The following is a 15446-nucleotide window of genomic DNA, read 5'->3' on the forward strand; positions in this document are numbered from 1 at the left end:
GAGGCTCCGGACTGTGGAGCTGGCCCCCTTGCCTGCTGGGCACTGGCTCCCGTTCTGCTGATTGGTGGGCTGGGCTGCTCCTCCAGGCAGCGCTGACTCAGCGTCTGAGAGGCGGTTCCCACGGCTCCTATTCTCAAGAGGCCAAAAGCCATGCCACTCAGGCCCCACCTCCAAGTGGGTCAATGCCCCAGGCAGACAGTTCAGGCTCAGTGGAGGCTGCGATTTCTCGGCCACCCACCCTGCCAGCCAGCAGCGCCTCGGGCAGTCCTTTCTGCTGTCTAACCCTGTGCCACCCCGCTGCTGGCCCAGCCTACCACTCTCGGAGGTTCCAAGGCACTGTAGTTACCAACACTTGGGTTTTTTTAAAAAAAGATTTATTTATTTATTTGAAAGGCAGAGTTACAGAGAGAGACCCCCAAAGTGGCTGCAATGGCCAGGGCTGGGCCAGACTGAAGCCAGGAGTCTAGAACTCCATCAGGGTCCCCCACGTAGATGGCAGGGGCCCAAGCACCTGGGTTATCCTCTGTTGCTGTCCCTGCACATAAGCAAGGAGCGGGACCGGAAGTGGAACAGCTGGGACTTGAACCGGCACTCATATGAGTTGCAGGCAGTGTGTTAACCCACTGTGCCACATCGCCAGCCCCAACACTTTGGTTTTACTTTAAAACAGTGAAAAGAAAAATAAATATCTTTGAAGAATAAGAATACAGGGTGGAGTGGGGTAGTGGGGCTGAAGACTTGGGGGTGGGTGTCCTGGCTTGGGTGGTCTTGGGTGAGGAAGCCAGGGCCCTGGGATCTGCAGGCCCAGCTGCTCCCCAGCCAGGTCCTGCCCCGTCCCCACTGGGAGGTCTGGGGGCTCCGCCAGCCTTGCCTGCCCGCGGCTCCCAGGCTGGGCGCTGCGTCAGCGGAACCCGTGGGGATTAAAGCCCTGGCGCCCGCCTGCGCCCCTGGCTCCATCGGGCACGGGGTGGGGGCGGGGAGCGGCTGTCCCCTGCCCTGGGGGGCTCCCCCACTGGCTGCTCTTGCCTGGGACCCTGGGGCCAGGCCTGGCCTAGTGCCCACAGCCTCAGTGATGACCCATGTCCTCCATGCCCACGCGGCCCCAGACGCCCAGCACGAAGCTCTCGATGTCACACTCGTTGGTGCCCCGCAGGATGCGGAAGTGGCCTCGCTCGCCCCAGGCGGGGCCCCAGGAGTTGGCCGCCGTCTGGGAAAGAGGAGGAGCCTATGAGGAGGGGAAAGGGGGGCGGGGGTGGGAGACAGGGGCTCGGGCACACTGCCCTGAGGGACTCACCCAGTACTTGAGGGTCCTTCCGTCAGGCAGGGTCTCCTCGCCCCACCTGTGGGCAGAGCAGGGCCGGGCACTGATCCACCTGCTCCCAGGGGCTGCATCCCTGGTGCCACCCAACTCGGGCCCCTTCTGCCTTTGGAAGCTTGGATGCACCCCAAGCTTGGCTGTGACTTGGTCTCTGTATCTGTCTGCACCTCCCTCCCTTTCCACAGCTCTGAGTGCAGCCCCAAGAGTGGCGTGGGGTGAAGGCACGGAGGGGACAAAGGGAGAGCGAGGGGAGGAGGGAGCTTGGGCCTGCGTCGTCCAGGGACCCCCATCGTGGGAAGGGTCCGTAGGACCTCACCCATCTGCCTGTGCTCCCTCACCTGGGGACCGGGGAGGGGCGGGTGCTGGGGACGGGAAGGGAGGGACTCAGCGGATGTGTGGGGACCGCGGAGGTCCCAGATGCCCACTGCTGAGTCCACGTCCTTGGCTGGACGTTTCACCAATGTCGCTGAAACCAGGGACTCCAACATCACAGGCCCCAGTGGTCACTCGGAGTCAGCAGGGCTGGTGCTGGGGGCTGAGCGATTCTAGACTGCTGAGCTGTGTCTCACTGGGGTCATTTCACCCCAGCGTGCCAGGAAGGAACCATTCTTTGATGACCTCCAAGAAACCTCTCAGTTTCTTCCTTTTTAAAAAGGGGTGGGGTGGGGTGGGGTGGGGTGGGGGTGGTAGGGAGCAATCCTGGCTTTGCAAAGGATTCAAGCAGACTCCAGAGCCCCCAGCCCCACTCTGCGCACGAGCCCCTCACCCTGTGATCTTGACCGAGTGGGTCCCATGCCGGCGATAGCGCTCCGGCCTCTCAAGGCTCACGGGCGTGTGGCTGTAGATGCCACCCTGGTACAGGAAGAAGTCCTCGTGCACCTCCATGAGGGCTGTAGGCAGAGGGCAAAGAAGGACCCCTTCAGCCCCCAGTGCAGGCACAGGTGCCCCTGCCAGGTGCCCCCTCCAGGTGCTGCCAAGGGGAGAGGAGGTGGCCTCACTGCTCCCAGCCCCAGTGGACACTCGGCTTGGTGCTTTACAGACACCTGGCTGCTTCCGGAGCCAGGGCTGGATGAGGGGCCTCTACCTTGCACGGGGCCGTTCTCCAGAAGCTCTTTCATGATTTCTTTCTCCTGGAAGCCAGGGGTTGGGGAAGGAGGGCATCCATCAGGGGGCGGCTCCAGCCTTGGGCTAACCCCCAACTCCCTCTTCTGCCTCTGCCCCCTCGCCAGCGTGCGCACTTACGTTGGAGCCGAGGCGGTAGGCAGGAGTGACTTGGTAGATGTCATTGGCGTGGACATGGCTATTGGGGCAGCGGGCAGTGGCCTGGCGCTTGCCCCGACCCATAGCCCGGCTGTGCATCATGCAGGGCGGGGCAGGGCCAGCCTCGTCCTGCTCGTGGCCCGAGAACGGGTAGCAGTGGTCAGACACAACCCTGGGGAGGCAGCAGGAGGGCACAGGGTCATGATGCGGGGCAGCATGGCCCAGGCCCCGCCCACAGGGCGCCCTGCCCACTTCTCTGCCCACACCCCCAGAGTGCGTACCCTCGGCGTCGCAGGAACCACCAGGCACCGTCGAGACGCCCACCGCGGCAGCCCTGCTGGTGGTGCGTGTCACAGGACAGCAGGTTCTGGGGCGACAGGACAGGTGTCATGTGTCCCAGCGAATGGATTGAGACGCGATCAGACGCCACGGCTGGTGGGAGGAGGCAGAGGTGCCGTGAGCGGGCTCAGGCCAGGTGTCCGTCTCCCACCAGGCCAGCTCCTGCCCTTCGCCTTACCTGCCGTGGAGAAGGCCCAGGAGCCCGCACAGTTGCCCTGGTCCAGAGGCTCGTGGATCAGGTTGGGCCACTTCTCAGAGGCCTCGAAGGCCGTGGGCAGCACCTCGCCAGAGCCCAGCCCCGTCTGCAAGACAAAGATTGCCCTCCGTGCCCCCTGCCTCTCAGGGACTGCTGCCCTTGGAGGGCCACTCAGAGTCCAGAGCCTTCTGCAGTTGGATCAGGGCCCTAGCACCCTCCAACATGGACTTGAGTGGAAGAGCCAAGCCCCATTTAGTGCCCGCCCCAGGTATCAGGTTGTGGGTGACTAGTCCCATTGTACGGATGGAGCACATGAGGCCAGGAAGCAGGAAGTAGCCAGACCAGCTTCCCTGGCTCTCAACCCTGTGTCTTTCTTCCGCACCTTCTGATCTGCCACACCCTTCTTCCCACCAGGGCTATGGCCTTCAGGCCACAAAGGACAGGGAGGGAAGGAGTGGCAGGGTCCCGTGACCGGGCAGGCTGCCAAGGCAAACAGCAGGAGGTAGAAAATAGCCAGAGGCCCGGGATAGCGAGGGCAGGGGCAGGGCCTGGTCCCCCTCGCCTTGGGCTGATGTCCCTCTGCGGGATGGCCCCTCCTGGCAGCTATGCTCCCCCTGCCTGTGGCTGACAGGCAGGTCCCCTGGCGCACGCCCCAGTCTAGGCCTGCTCAGTGAAGCCCCCTTCCATACCCTTTCTCTTTGGGTCTGGTTCCCGTTTCTTCCCCACTCCCCCCAGAGGATCCCTGGGAAGAGACAAGCCCCCTCCTCCCTTGGGATCCCCCTGAGCCAGCATTTGCTTCTTTGAATTGTTGCTGTCCAGCCAGAGCTGGAAGAGTGTCTGTGCCTCCCTTCCCAAAATACCAAGGTGACCCCTCGGCCCCTTGGGCCCTGACCCAGCCGTACTGGGACCAACAGCATTTTTCCCAGGCTAAAGGGGCCAGAAAGGGCCGCTGTTGGAGCCACAAAACTCAGAATCTGAGTTCTGCCAGCATAGCACATCCTATTACAGGCAGGAAGCAAAAGCCCAGAACAGGGGAGTGACTTTCCCAGGGACACACAGCCTACTGATAGGTGGTATGTCCAGGCCCTCAGAGGAGCAGGACGCAGGGTGCTAGTGTCCCTGGGAACCTGTGTTCTCGGGGGCATGTGGCAGGGTTGTGGGCAAAGATGGACTTACATAAATCTCATTCATGTTCATGACGGACGAAGGGGGGCGGTTGGTGCCCAGGCGGTAGCGAATGCCCTCCTCCAAGGTCATGCCCCAGAAGGCGCTGTGGTTCCCAGCCTGCCACCTGAAGGAGGGGCATGGGAAGGACTTACACCTCCTTCTGGGCTGGGGCTCTGGGGGCATGCGCATGTCGGGGGGAGAGCTGTGCAGTGGCTAAGTGCGCTCAAGAATCAGAGTGGCAGGGCGTGCGTGTGTGCACGTGTGTACATGTATGTGTGTACATGCACATGTGTGCACTTGCTAGGGTGATTCCAGGGCCTCTTACCCGTAGTTGCCCTGGTTGATGGCATTGATCATGTCTGGGTCTACCAGGCACGGCTCTTGGTCACACTCCCACCGCCCCTTCTCCTGGCAGGTGCTGGCAAAAAAAAAAAAGAGGGAAGGAAAGGGTGAGTGGTGGGGTGGGTGGGACAGGGACCCTTTGAAGGGACAGAGCCTCGGAGGTCGACATGAGCCTGGGACTCTACCAGTGACCACGGGAGGATCCCTGAAGGATCTCATCCAGACCGGTGGCTTTAAATGTCAAGTTCAAGTTCACCCTTCTCAAGTTCGGCTCTGCATCATCCTGATCTCTGCCATGGATCTCACTGCTACCCAATATCAGTTCTGGGTGCCCAACAACAGGCCAAATTTACACCCCAAAACAGAATGAATGCCTGATGTCCCTTACTCCTGGTCCTCAAAAAATGCCAACTCACCTTTCCCGGAGCTCAGGCTCAAAGCTCGGGGCCACCCCTGTCTCTTTTGCAGATCCGGCTGGCCTTAAAGACTTCCCTGCCTCTCATTCGCCAGCCGCTGTGGCGCACTCACCTTTCCCCCGGATGACGGAGGCCACCTCCTTATTGTTCTGCCTGCGTCTGGCCTGACTGGCCTGCGTCACTCCCCACCCCTTAGAATATTTTTAATGCAGCTGGCAGGGTCACCTGCTGCACCTCAGTCATATCACCGTTCCCCCTGGCTTCCCCTCGCAGGGTGACAGCAACAGTTCCTGCCGCCCCGCTGACCCCTCCTGCAGCTGGACTGTCCTTTGGACTGACCCCACCAGCCTTGCACTCCTTTCGCCTATCCCAGGGCCTCGGAGCTGCTGTTCCTCCCACATGCTCACGGCTCTCTCCTTTCTTCCAAGTCCTTCAAACATCACCTGCCGAGGCAGGCCGCCTCTGGCCGCCCTGTCTTAAAATTCAACGTCTTCCATACTTCCTGTCCCGCATCCCCGTTGTATTTTTTTCCCAGCTGTCATCCCCCAGTCTGACGTGTTCCCTCCAGGACTTCCAGTGCCTCAAGGGCAGGTGTCCTTTGATACTTTCAAGCCCTGACGGAGGCAGTGCAAGGAAGTGGTGACTATTGGTTCTGGAATTCGAATCCTGGGTTCCAGTCCTGCCCACAGTCACCTTGGGAAAGGGATTTGAATTTTCTCCTGCCCAGTGTCCTTGTCTGTCAAATGGGGTGGGAGTAACAGCACCACTTTCCAGGGCGGAGAAGACGTGACCCATGCAGCAAGGAGTCTGGGCCACTGGAGGCGCTCAGAGTCCTGGAATCCGCTGTGAGCTCTCCTTGCAGGAACCCCAGGCCCACCCCCTTCTCTTGAGCTTCGGACTAAAGTCCAGTTGATCTTTGGACACCCTGGAAGTGCAAAGCTGCCTCAAACTTAAAATGTGCCAGGCTGCCTTCCTCCAGGCTGCTCCTCCTAAGAGCAGTCCACATCAAATCAGAACAGTGGTGTGATGCTTCCTCCCCCTCCCCGGCATCAGCAGCTCCTGGGGACGGTGCATCCACCTGCTTCCCTCCCTCCACTGCCCACCTGCCTCCCTCCCTCCACTGCCCACCTGTCCATCTGCCTCCCACCCTCCACTGCCCACCTGCCCATCTGCCTCCCACCCTCCACTGCCCACCTGTCCACCTCCCTCCCACCCTCCACTGCCCACCTGTCCATCTTCCTCCCACCCTCCACTGCCCACCTGCCCGTCTGCCTCCCACCTTCCACTGCCCACCTGTCCATCTGTCTCCCTCCCTCCACTGCCCACCCGGTGCCAGTCCCTCTTCACCTCCCACCTGGCCCAGGACAATGGCTTCCTAATCAAGCCCCTACCTCTGTGTGCCCGACCACCCAATCCATGGCCCACCTCCTCTAAAGCCAGAGAGATCTTTGAACAGTGGAAGTCCCTGAGTGGCATCCCAGGTCACTCTGAACAAAATACAAAACCCTAGGCTGACCCCACAGGACCTCTCACCCCTCGCCCAGCTCCTGCTGAAATGGATGGATCCCACCTCCCGCTGGGCCTTCCTGGCCATCCCCTCCCCACCCAGGCCTTGGTTCTACTCATCTCCCTTGGCTCTCAGGGATGTGTCTCCCTCAGCCCATGATGGTCCCTTCCCCTCCTACCCCTGTAATGATCAATCCATTGCTTTCCCCCTTCCAGTCCTGTGCCCAGTGGGACAAGGGCTGTGTCTGTTAAATTCTCCCTGCGCCTCCTCCTCCCCCAAGCTTGGTGCCTGTACTGGTGTCCAATAGATCTTTAACAGCTAGGTGTGACCGAAGGGGTCCTGTGATACTTTTACAAGCTCCTAACTGCAATTACAATCCGCTAAGCTGCCTCCTTCCAGCCTGGCCAGGGGCTCCCGCCTCCAGTGTGGCCTTTTAAGGAGTCTCGAGGGGAGCCAAGCCCCAGTATGGCTGGGCGCTCCAGCCCTGGAGCTGCTTGCGCACTTTCTGGGAGGGCCCAGGAGTGGTGGGGGTGGGGGGTGGGGGGAGGCTCACTGGCTGGCACCCGCCAGACCCTCGGGAAGCACCCTGGAGGGCTTGCGCCCCCCAGCCAGTCCGCACACACTCCCCACGCCCACGCCCAGATAACACAGCCGCGGGACCTGTCCCCCAGGAAGGGGCTCGGTTCTTCAGAGGTTTTTGGCCCCTGTCCGCTTGGCCCCGGGGCTGCCCGAGCAGGTCTAGACTCGGCTGGTGGCAGCAAGTCCCAGCATTCCAGAGGGGCCTGGGAGGCCAGGGCTCAGGCACTGGAGTGGGAGTGTTAACCCCTCAAGGTCCAGAGGTGCCTGGTCAGGACCCAAGGAACGTGCAGTTGTGCGCTTTCTGCACGCACGCGCGTGCGCACACGCGCGCACACACACACACACACACACACAGGCGCCCGCTGAGCTGCACGCATGCACACCCGCCCTGCCGCTCTCGCTCTGACCCAGGCACCTCTCACCCCAGTGAGGCAATGGAAACCACGAGGTCCCTGTGCCTTCTCCCTGGGGCCCCGCCGTCCCCGGCAGAGGCTTGGGGGGTGGGGTGGGTGCCGAGTTCTTGTTATTTCCAGTAAAGCGCTCAGGTTTCCGACCCCAGCCGGCTCCACTTCCCATCCCAGATTGAGAGGGGGGCACCCTCCTGCCGGGAATGGTGGGGAGGGGCCGCATTCTAGGGAAGGCCCTGTACCGGGCGCCTTTGGCCACCAGCCCAGCTGTCCCTGACCCTATCCGGCCTGGGGCCGCAGATGCTGCAGCCAGAGGTTTCCTTCCTGGCTCCCGTGACAGCAAGAACAGCTGGGAGGGGCAGTGGCCCAGCCTGAGCCCGGAGGGGTGGGGAAGGACTCCCGGCTCAGGGGTGGCTGTTGGGCCAGGCAGCCCCAGCTGACCGCTCCTGGGGAATGTGGTTAGAGGGCTGCCGTGCCCATCGCCACGGCTGCTGTTAAAGCTCCCGTGAGATTCCAGATGAGGACCCCAGGGCCGGAGAAGGGAAGGACTTTGTCCCCAGCAAATGACTGGCAGGTTCAGGATTTGAACCGAGTGTGCTGGCCGCCCAGCCCGCAAGGACAGCCCCCCACCCCAGCCCCAAACACTCACCAGCGGTTACAGTTGTCCCAGTACGTCCCCAGGACAGGATAGACACGGCCCCCATGTATACATCCTGGTGGGAGGGAAGGGGAAGTGAGGAATGGAACCAGGGCCAGAGATGGCCAGGTTCTCAGAGGTCAGATGCTGGCCCTCCCCAAGGTCACCCCAGGCTCTCTCTCTCTCTCTCTCTCTCTCTCTCTCTCACACACACACACACACACACACACATGCACACCAGCCCTCTCTAGAACCAAAGCCACCCTGCAACTTTAAGCATCTGCTGCAGGGTCACATGCCTACTGCTACTTGGGAAGTTCTTCACCAACTCCAACTTGAATCCCTTTCGCTTCACTTGGATGCCAGCCACAACATTCCTGGGATCCTTTGCCATTGAAATGAACTGGGGCTGGGAGATGGGGAGTCGAAGGGGGCTGGGGAAGCTGAAGGCCAGAGAAGGCAAGCAGCTACCCTAAGACAGCTCAGCACTTTGGGATAACAACTAAGGGACTCTATCTCCTAGCCCCAAGACCCATGGAACCCTGAGAAGGAATTCAGAGGATTCTCCTGTGGGACAGGCAGGTGCATAGAAAAGGATGGTGGGGAGAGCTGAAGGCAGGAGTAGCTTGGACCCACCTGCCAGGTACGAGCAGCCATCTCACAGGCACAGAATCCTAAGTCAAGGCTGAAGAATGGCTCCGATGACCCTGACCAACCCCTGTGTGCTTTATCAGCCCGAGGCTGAGTCAGCAGGCGGGGCAGCACCTTCCATGTCCGGCAGGAATGGAGCAAGGGCGGATGCCTGTCTCTGGGCCCACTCAGAATCCCAATTAAGGAGTTTCTCTTCCAGCCTTGCTGGGAAGAGTCCAGTTAGACCACCGGAGGACTTGCCAGATTGGCCAACAAAGCCTTCCCTGGGAACGTCACCGCATCGGCCTCGCCCCTGAGCCGCCCTGAGGGTAGGGTCCACCAAGCGACCCGCCCTCCCGGCCATGCCCGTGCTCACCTTGGATGGGAGGGAAAGGAGGCGGCACGCCGAGGCAGAAGTCCCAGAAGTCAGGGCAGCAGTCGGAGACGGTGCGGTTGCAGAAGAGGTCGCAGTAACAGGTGGCGCCCAGGTAGGGCAGGGCGCAGTCATCGGCGCGGCCGCGGCAGCACAGGTCCTGCTTCTGGCAGTAGCTGCCACCAGCGTCCCGGATGCCCCGCAGGTGCAGACCTGGTGCCAGCTCCCTGCGCCAACGACCCCGCCGGGCACCCAGAGCCACCTGGCCAGCCAGCAGCAGCAACAGCAGCAGCCCCCGTGGACACAGCCACATGGCGCCTCCTGGGCCTAGGGAGGGCAGAGGTTAAGGGTCAGAGGCCATGTGTTGCACGCTCCCCATCACCCCAGGCTAGGTGCTGATCCTCTGGCTTCCTGAACTGTGAGTCCAAGGTGTCCAGCAGGACTGGAGACCCTGGCCCCTGAGTCCCCAGGCGTTACATGGGCAGAGGAACTGTAGGGCCAAGACACAGGGCCCCTCCCTGACTGCCTGGGGCCATTCAAAGATGTGGAGCTGGCGGCTGTGGCTCCCTGCCCAGCACCTACACTTCCATCAGCCTCCACCCTGCCTTTGACTCTGTACCCCCAGGTCCCCCTCTGCTGTCCTCTTCTGCTGCTGTGTCCCCTCTGTCTCCGTCCCTCGGCCCGGCCCCGCCACCTGTCTGCTCCTTCTCTGCCTCCACCCTCTGCCCTACGAGCAGGGGAGCAGCCCTACCTGGCGAGGGGTGTGGGCTGGGCCCGGGTTACCCGCGCGCCTCCGCCTCCGGCCCGCCGACCGCCCGACACAAAGTCAAGTGAGGAGCGGGGGCGGGACCGCTTTTTGTACCGCCCCGGCCGCCGCGCCCGCCCCAGCCGCCGCGCGAGGGAGGGGCCGGCACGTTCGCACCTGGAGTCACCCAGCTAGGACGCGGGTGGGGCAGGGGCGAGGGGAGACCTGTGGCGGAAGCCGCAGGCGGCGGAACTGCCACTTAAGCAGAAAGGCGTGTGGTCGGACACCAAGAAGGACTTCCTTGGGGCTGAGGGACGCTTTTGGGGAAGGGAAACGGAGCAGCCGCGATCCTGGGTTTGGGAAATAAAGGGAAGGTGTGTGTGTGTGCATGGGAGAAGGGGCAAGGACGAAGCCTCGCTGGGACCCGCGCGCGCGCCCCGGGTCACAGCGCCCCCCCACCCCCACCCCCGGTCCTCGGGCGTCCAGCGTGGCTGCCTCAGCTCCTAGGAATGACTGGAATCCCGAGGAGGATGGCTGGGGAACCTGCAGGCGCCCCGGGGCAGCTTGGGCCGGAGGTGGGCGTGGTGTGGGGGCGGCCTCTGCACCCCACGACCCCGGGCTGCTCCGGGCACCTCGCCCAGCGCCGCCCCCAATGTCGAAGCAAAGGGCATCCTGCTTAGCACCTGTCTCCCTCGGAGGGTGCAGAGACCAGAGCCCTGCCAGCTGGTGCCCCCTGCAGAGCCCCCCTTCCTGCCCGGGGCACAAACCCTCCCTTTGCCCAGGCTGGCCTGGGCCCCAACAATGAGGCCTCTGTCCCACCAAGGCCTGCCTGCTGTCACCTTTTACCTCCCGTCATTGCGCAATGTGCCTTCCAACAGGCTGGGCCAGGGGCCAGCGGATCTCCCAGGCGGATGAGAGTCACACACCCGGACGGCCCCCCGGGGTCCCCAGGCCTGCCCTGCATGTGGGGGATTCCCTTTGCCCGCTCCCTGACCCTCCCCTCAGCTGGCCAACCTCTGCAGGAGCAGAGAGCGACCAGGACAACGGGACACTTGTGCCTGGGCTCCCCACTGCCAGGGGGAACCGGGGGGTGAGTCCCCAAAAAGTAACGCCCTGAGGCCTCTGCATTGGCACCAACACACGGATCTGCCCGTCTGCTCCCTCTCGACAGGGCACTGAGCCTCAGAGCAGCAGGCTCGCCCCAGGCCCCACAGCAGAAGCAGCCTGCTTGCCTCCCCACGCCCCCACTCCCTGCCTCCCAACGCCCCTCAGTCACCCACTGCGGGTCCCAGCCCCCTCCCACTAGGGAAGTCCCTTTCAGGTCTAACCTCCGCTCAGCCCACGGCAAGGCTATCCCTTGGGTAGGAGTGGAGGCTGCCGACAGAGCCCTCATGCCCATAGGCCTGGCGCTCACTGTCAGCTTCAAGGCTCTGGGGGTGGGGGCTGGCCCAGGGAGACGTGGTCCACCCCCTGCAGACTACGACTGTACTGTGTGTGTCTGTGGAGCTGTGTCTGCGGGGGTGGGCTGTGTCCGCCTGCCTGCGCCCTGTCTCTGCGGTGTGCCTGTGCATCTGGGTCTGCTGGGGGTGCCGTTCTCCCCCCTTTTCTTTCCCGTGACCCCCTCCCTCTTTCTGTGTCCTTGTGTGTCTGTCTGCTTGTCTGTCCTTTTGTCTGTGTGTGTGTGTGTGTGTGTGTGTGTCTGTCTGGGTGCTGTCTCTGTTGGCTTTGGGCTGTCTGTGTGTTGGTTGGAGCCGCACGGCTGTCCCTGTGTCCAGGGGTCTGCTAGGTGCTGTGTGTCTGTGTGGTGCCTGCTTGTGTCTGATGGAGGTTTTGGCTGTCTGCCTGTCCTTGTCTGTCTGTCAGTGTGTAGGAGGCAGGGACACAGAGCAGGGGACGAGAGCAGAGCCAAGAGCATCCCTGTCATCGCAGAGCCGGGCGCTGAGCCCACCCCGGTGGAATCCCGTGACTCACTGGTTTCCTTGGCCAAGGAGGAGAGGAAAAGGGCAGGGCTGGGTGCCGGACACCCCACTTTCCTTTTCCATGACCCCTCCCTCCTGGTGACTCAGCCTCCATCTTTGTCTTGTCCTGGGCAGGAGCTGTCTAATAGCCTGGAGCAGAACAGCAGGTGGGGAGCCACCAGCCAGGCTCGAGCCTGGAACCCTCGGCCTTCCCCAGACGGGGACCTCGGTCACCGTGGTGACTCCGTGCTCCCTCGCTGAGGCCTGCGCAGTGCCGCCTGGCTCTGAGCCTCAGTTTCTCGTCTGTACCCAGGTGCTTCCTAGAGGTCCTCCCGCCATCTCTTCTCTCTATGGGGGAGATAAGGCCAGAAAGAGGCAGTGGCAGCCTAAGGACACCCAGCACAGCAGAGGCCCAGGCCTCCCTTCCTCTCGCTGGAGCCCCAGAGCCCCTCCTACCCCTGAAGGCTCTGGGTGCTCAGAATGGACCTTTATCCTGGATCACTGGCCCAGGATCCACTATTTGGGGCCTGGGGGCTCAGCTGGCCCCAGGGACCTCTGGACATGGCCAGAGCTCAGAGCAGTGACACCTGGGCCTAAGTGGGCGATCCAGGCCAGGTCCACGTTGCCGCGTGTTGGGCCATGTTGTGACGTGTTGGGCTTCCCCACATGATGTCATGAGGAGCATCCCCCCACTCGGGGTTGGGGGGGAGTGGCTGCATGACAGGCAGAATGAGTGCTGCTGGAACATGCCAGAACTTGTAGCAGACAAGGTTCTGGGCCATGTGGAAGAGTGACAGGCCGTGCTGTGGCTTGCCAGGTGGCGTGCTCCACCGTTTTCTTGCTCATCCCACCAGTGTTTGTGGAGTGTTTCCCGAGTGCCAGGCTCTGTGCAAGGTACCACATGGACACAGCCCCTGTTGTGGTGAGCTGTGCAGTTGAGTGGGAGATGGACAGATAAATGACGAAGAAATGGATCAAGAAATCATCCCCAAATGGCGAGTGCACACGCGCACAGCAGGTGGTGGCCAAGGCGGCCTCAGGGAAATAGTGTTTGAGGGGCCAGCGATGTGACACAGCAGGTTAGGCTGCCGCCCATGATGCCACCATCCAGTATGAGTGCTGGTTCGAGTCCCGGCTGCTCCACTTCCCATCCTCCCTGCTAATATGCCTGGGAAAGCAGTGGAAGATGTCCCAGGTCCTTGAGTCCCTGCCACCTGTGTGGGAGACCCAGACGAAGCTCCTGGTTCCTTGCTTCTGTCTGGCCCAGCCCTGGCTGTTGCAGCCATTGGAGGAGTGATTCAGCAGATGGAAGATCTCTCTGTGTCTCTCCTTCTGTCTCTGTAACTCTGCCTTTCAAATAAATGAATAAATCTTTTTTTTTTTTTTAAAAAGGAAGAAAATATGGCCAGCGCCGCGGCTCAATAGGCTAATCCTCCGCCTGCGGCGCCAGCACACCAGGTTCTAGTCCCGGTCGGGGCACTGGATTCTGTCCCGGTTGCCCCTCTTCCAGTCCAGCTCTCTGCTGTGGCCCGGGAGTGCAGTAGAAGATGGCCCAAGTCCTTGGGCCCTGCACCCGCTTGGGAGACCAGGAGGAAGCACCTGGCTCCTGGCTTCGGATCAGTGCAGTGCGCTGACCCCAGCGTGCCGGCCGCAGCGGCCATTAGGGAGTGAACCAATGGTAAAGGAAGACCTTTCTCTCTGTCTCTCTCTCTCACTGTCCACTCTGCCTGTCAAAAAAAAAAAAAGGAAGAAAATAGTGTTTTTTAAAGATTTATTTATTTGAAAGTCAGAGTTACACACAGAGAGAAAAAGAGGCAGAGAGAGAGAGAGAGAAAGAGGTCTTTTATCTGCTGGTTCACTCCCCAGTTGGCTGCAATGGTCAATCAAAGCCAGGAGCCAGGAGCTTCTTCCAGGTCTCCCACGTGGGTGCAGGGGCCCAAGGACTTAAGCCATCTTCTACTGCTTTCCCAGGCCCTAGCAGAGAGCTGGATTGAAAGTGGAGCAGCCGGGACTAGAACTGGTGCCCATATGGGATGCTGGCACTGCAGGCAGTGGCTTTACCCGCTACACCACAGCGCCAGCCCCGCAATAGTGTGTAAGCTGAAACCTGAAGGATGAGGAGGCAACAGCCAGCCCTAGCCCAGGGGAGGGTTTCCAGGAGCAGAAGCCCGGAGACCTGGCCCAAGTTGGTCTACTGGAGAAATAGAGGCACCCAGCTTCTGGGAGGGAGGCAGGCAGGCCAGAGTTAGAGCCGGGAGGAGGCTGGGGCAGATGGAACGGGACCCTCAGGCTGTATTTGGGAGCTTGAATTATCGTATTCTTCTTTTCCTTTTAAAGATCTATTTATTTGAGAGGAGAGTTACAGAGACAGACAGGGAGAGACACATACACAGAAAGAAGGTGCTTCCTTCTGCTGGTTCACTCCCTTATTGGCCACAACAGCTGGGGCTGGGCCAGGCCAAAGCCAGGAGCCAGGAGCCTCCTCCAGGTCTCCCACATGAGTGGCAGGGGCCCAAGCACTTGGGCCGTCTTCTGCTGCTTTCCCAGGCGTATGAGCAGGGAGCTGGAGCGGAAGTGGAGCAGCCAGGACTTGAGCCAGCGCTCATATGGGATGCCAACACTGCAGGCTGAGGCTTAACCGGCTGTGCCACACTGCTGGCCCCTTAAATTGTCTTCTGGACACGGAAGAAACTGAAACCTGAGTGAGTGTGAAATAGTCTGAGTTGCACGTGCAGAAGCCCTGTAGCCAACAGAGTGGATTCAGGGAGGAGTGACGAGGTGGCTGGAGACGCCAAGGTTCCAGCGAGGCTGGCGGCAGTGCCAGCTGGCAGAGAGGCACCTGTGAGACAGCGTTCTGGAGGTGGAACTGACAGACGCAAAGAAGGGGCAGACATGCTGGGCACAAGGGAGGAAAAATCACGGCAGGCTTCTTGGTGTCTCGCTTTGGTGGTGGTGGGAGGGGTGGTGGTTAAAGATGGCTACAGATCTCTGTTCCTGCTCCCCTGACAGGCGCAGACTAGCCCTGACCCTCAGATCTGGGTGGGACCTGACCAGTGGAGTACAATGGGGCCTGTGTTCATTTCCATCAGCCTGGAAGAAGGAAGGACGCCGGGGCCTTGGGAGGCTCCCACGTGAAAAACTTGGCAGAAAGGAGGGGTTGTTGAACCCAGCAGGTGTGGCCTGGGAGCTGGGAGAGGCAGGTGGGGACTGTGTGGAGAAGTCGGTGGAGGAACAGGCATGGGGCCCGGAGCTTAAGCCGCCAGTTGGGACACCTGCGCCCCCTATCTGAAGGCCTGGGCTCCTAGCCACCCTCAGCTCCTGACGCTGGCTTCCTGCGAATGCAGGCCTTGGGAGGCAACAGCGAGGATTCGAGTAATTGGGTCCCTGCCACCCTCATGGGAGACTTGGATGGAATTCCTGGCTCCTGGCTCCCAGCTCTGGTCCACCCCAGTCCCAGCCGTTGCAGGCACTTGGGAAATGAAACCAGTGGCTCTGTCTCACCAATGAATTTTTAAGCAGCAGCAGCAGCCGGCAGCAAGCGGGGGCGAGATGGCTTGTGTGGGCTGCCGCTG

At 61.4% G+C, this 15446-nt stretch overlaps 1 protein-coding gene across 2 annotated transcripts; it reads right to left on the bottom strand.

Annotated features, from left to right (window-relative positions):
* Window positions 1-357: 357 nt before the first annotated feature.
* On the bottom strand, window positions 358-10055 carry TINAGL1 (tubulointerstitial nephritis antigen like 1). Of its 2 annotated transcripts, none has more exons than XM_002720641.6 (12): window positions 9923-10055; window positions 9175-9498; window positions 8181-8244; window positions 4606-4698; window positions 4290-4404; window positions 3096-3219; window positions 2860-3010; window positions 2561-2750; window positions 2403-2448; window positions 2085-2208; window positions 1295-1340; window positions 358-1207 (listed from the first exon to the last, which is right to left on the bottom strand). In XM_002720641.6, exons 2-12 carry the CDS (start codon window positions 9482-9484, stop codon window positions 1067-1069), a joined length of 1404 nt encoding a protein of 467 aa, XP_002720687.4. In that variant the 5' UTR covers window positions 9485-9498; window positions 9923-10055; the 3' UTR covers window positions 358-1066. The 2 variants fall into 2 exon arrangements, with proteins under 2 accessions (XP_002720687.4, XP_051688003.3); XM_051832043.3 differs by lacking the exon at window positions 9923-10055 and adding an exon at window positions 9791-9918.
* Window positions 10056-15446: the final 5391 nt, after the last annotated feature.

The sequence above is a fragment of the Oryctolagus cuniculus genome, chromosome 7, assembly GCF_051225735.1.
Source record: "Oryctolagus cuniculus isolate XC-2025 breed Fujian yellow rabbit chromosome 7, ASM5122573v1, whole genome shotgun sequence".
Classification (NCBI taxonomy): domain Eukaryota; kingdom Metazoa; phylum Chordata; class Mammalia; order Lagomorpha; family Leporidae; genus Oryctolagus; species Oryctolagus cuniculus.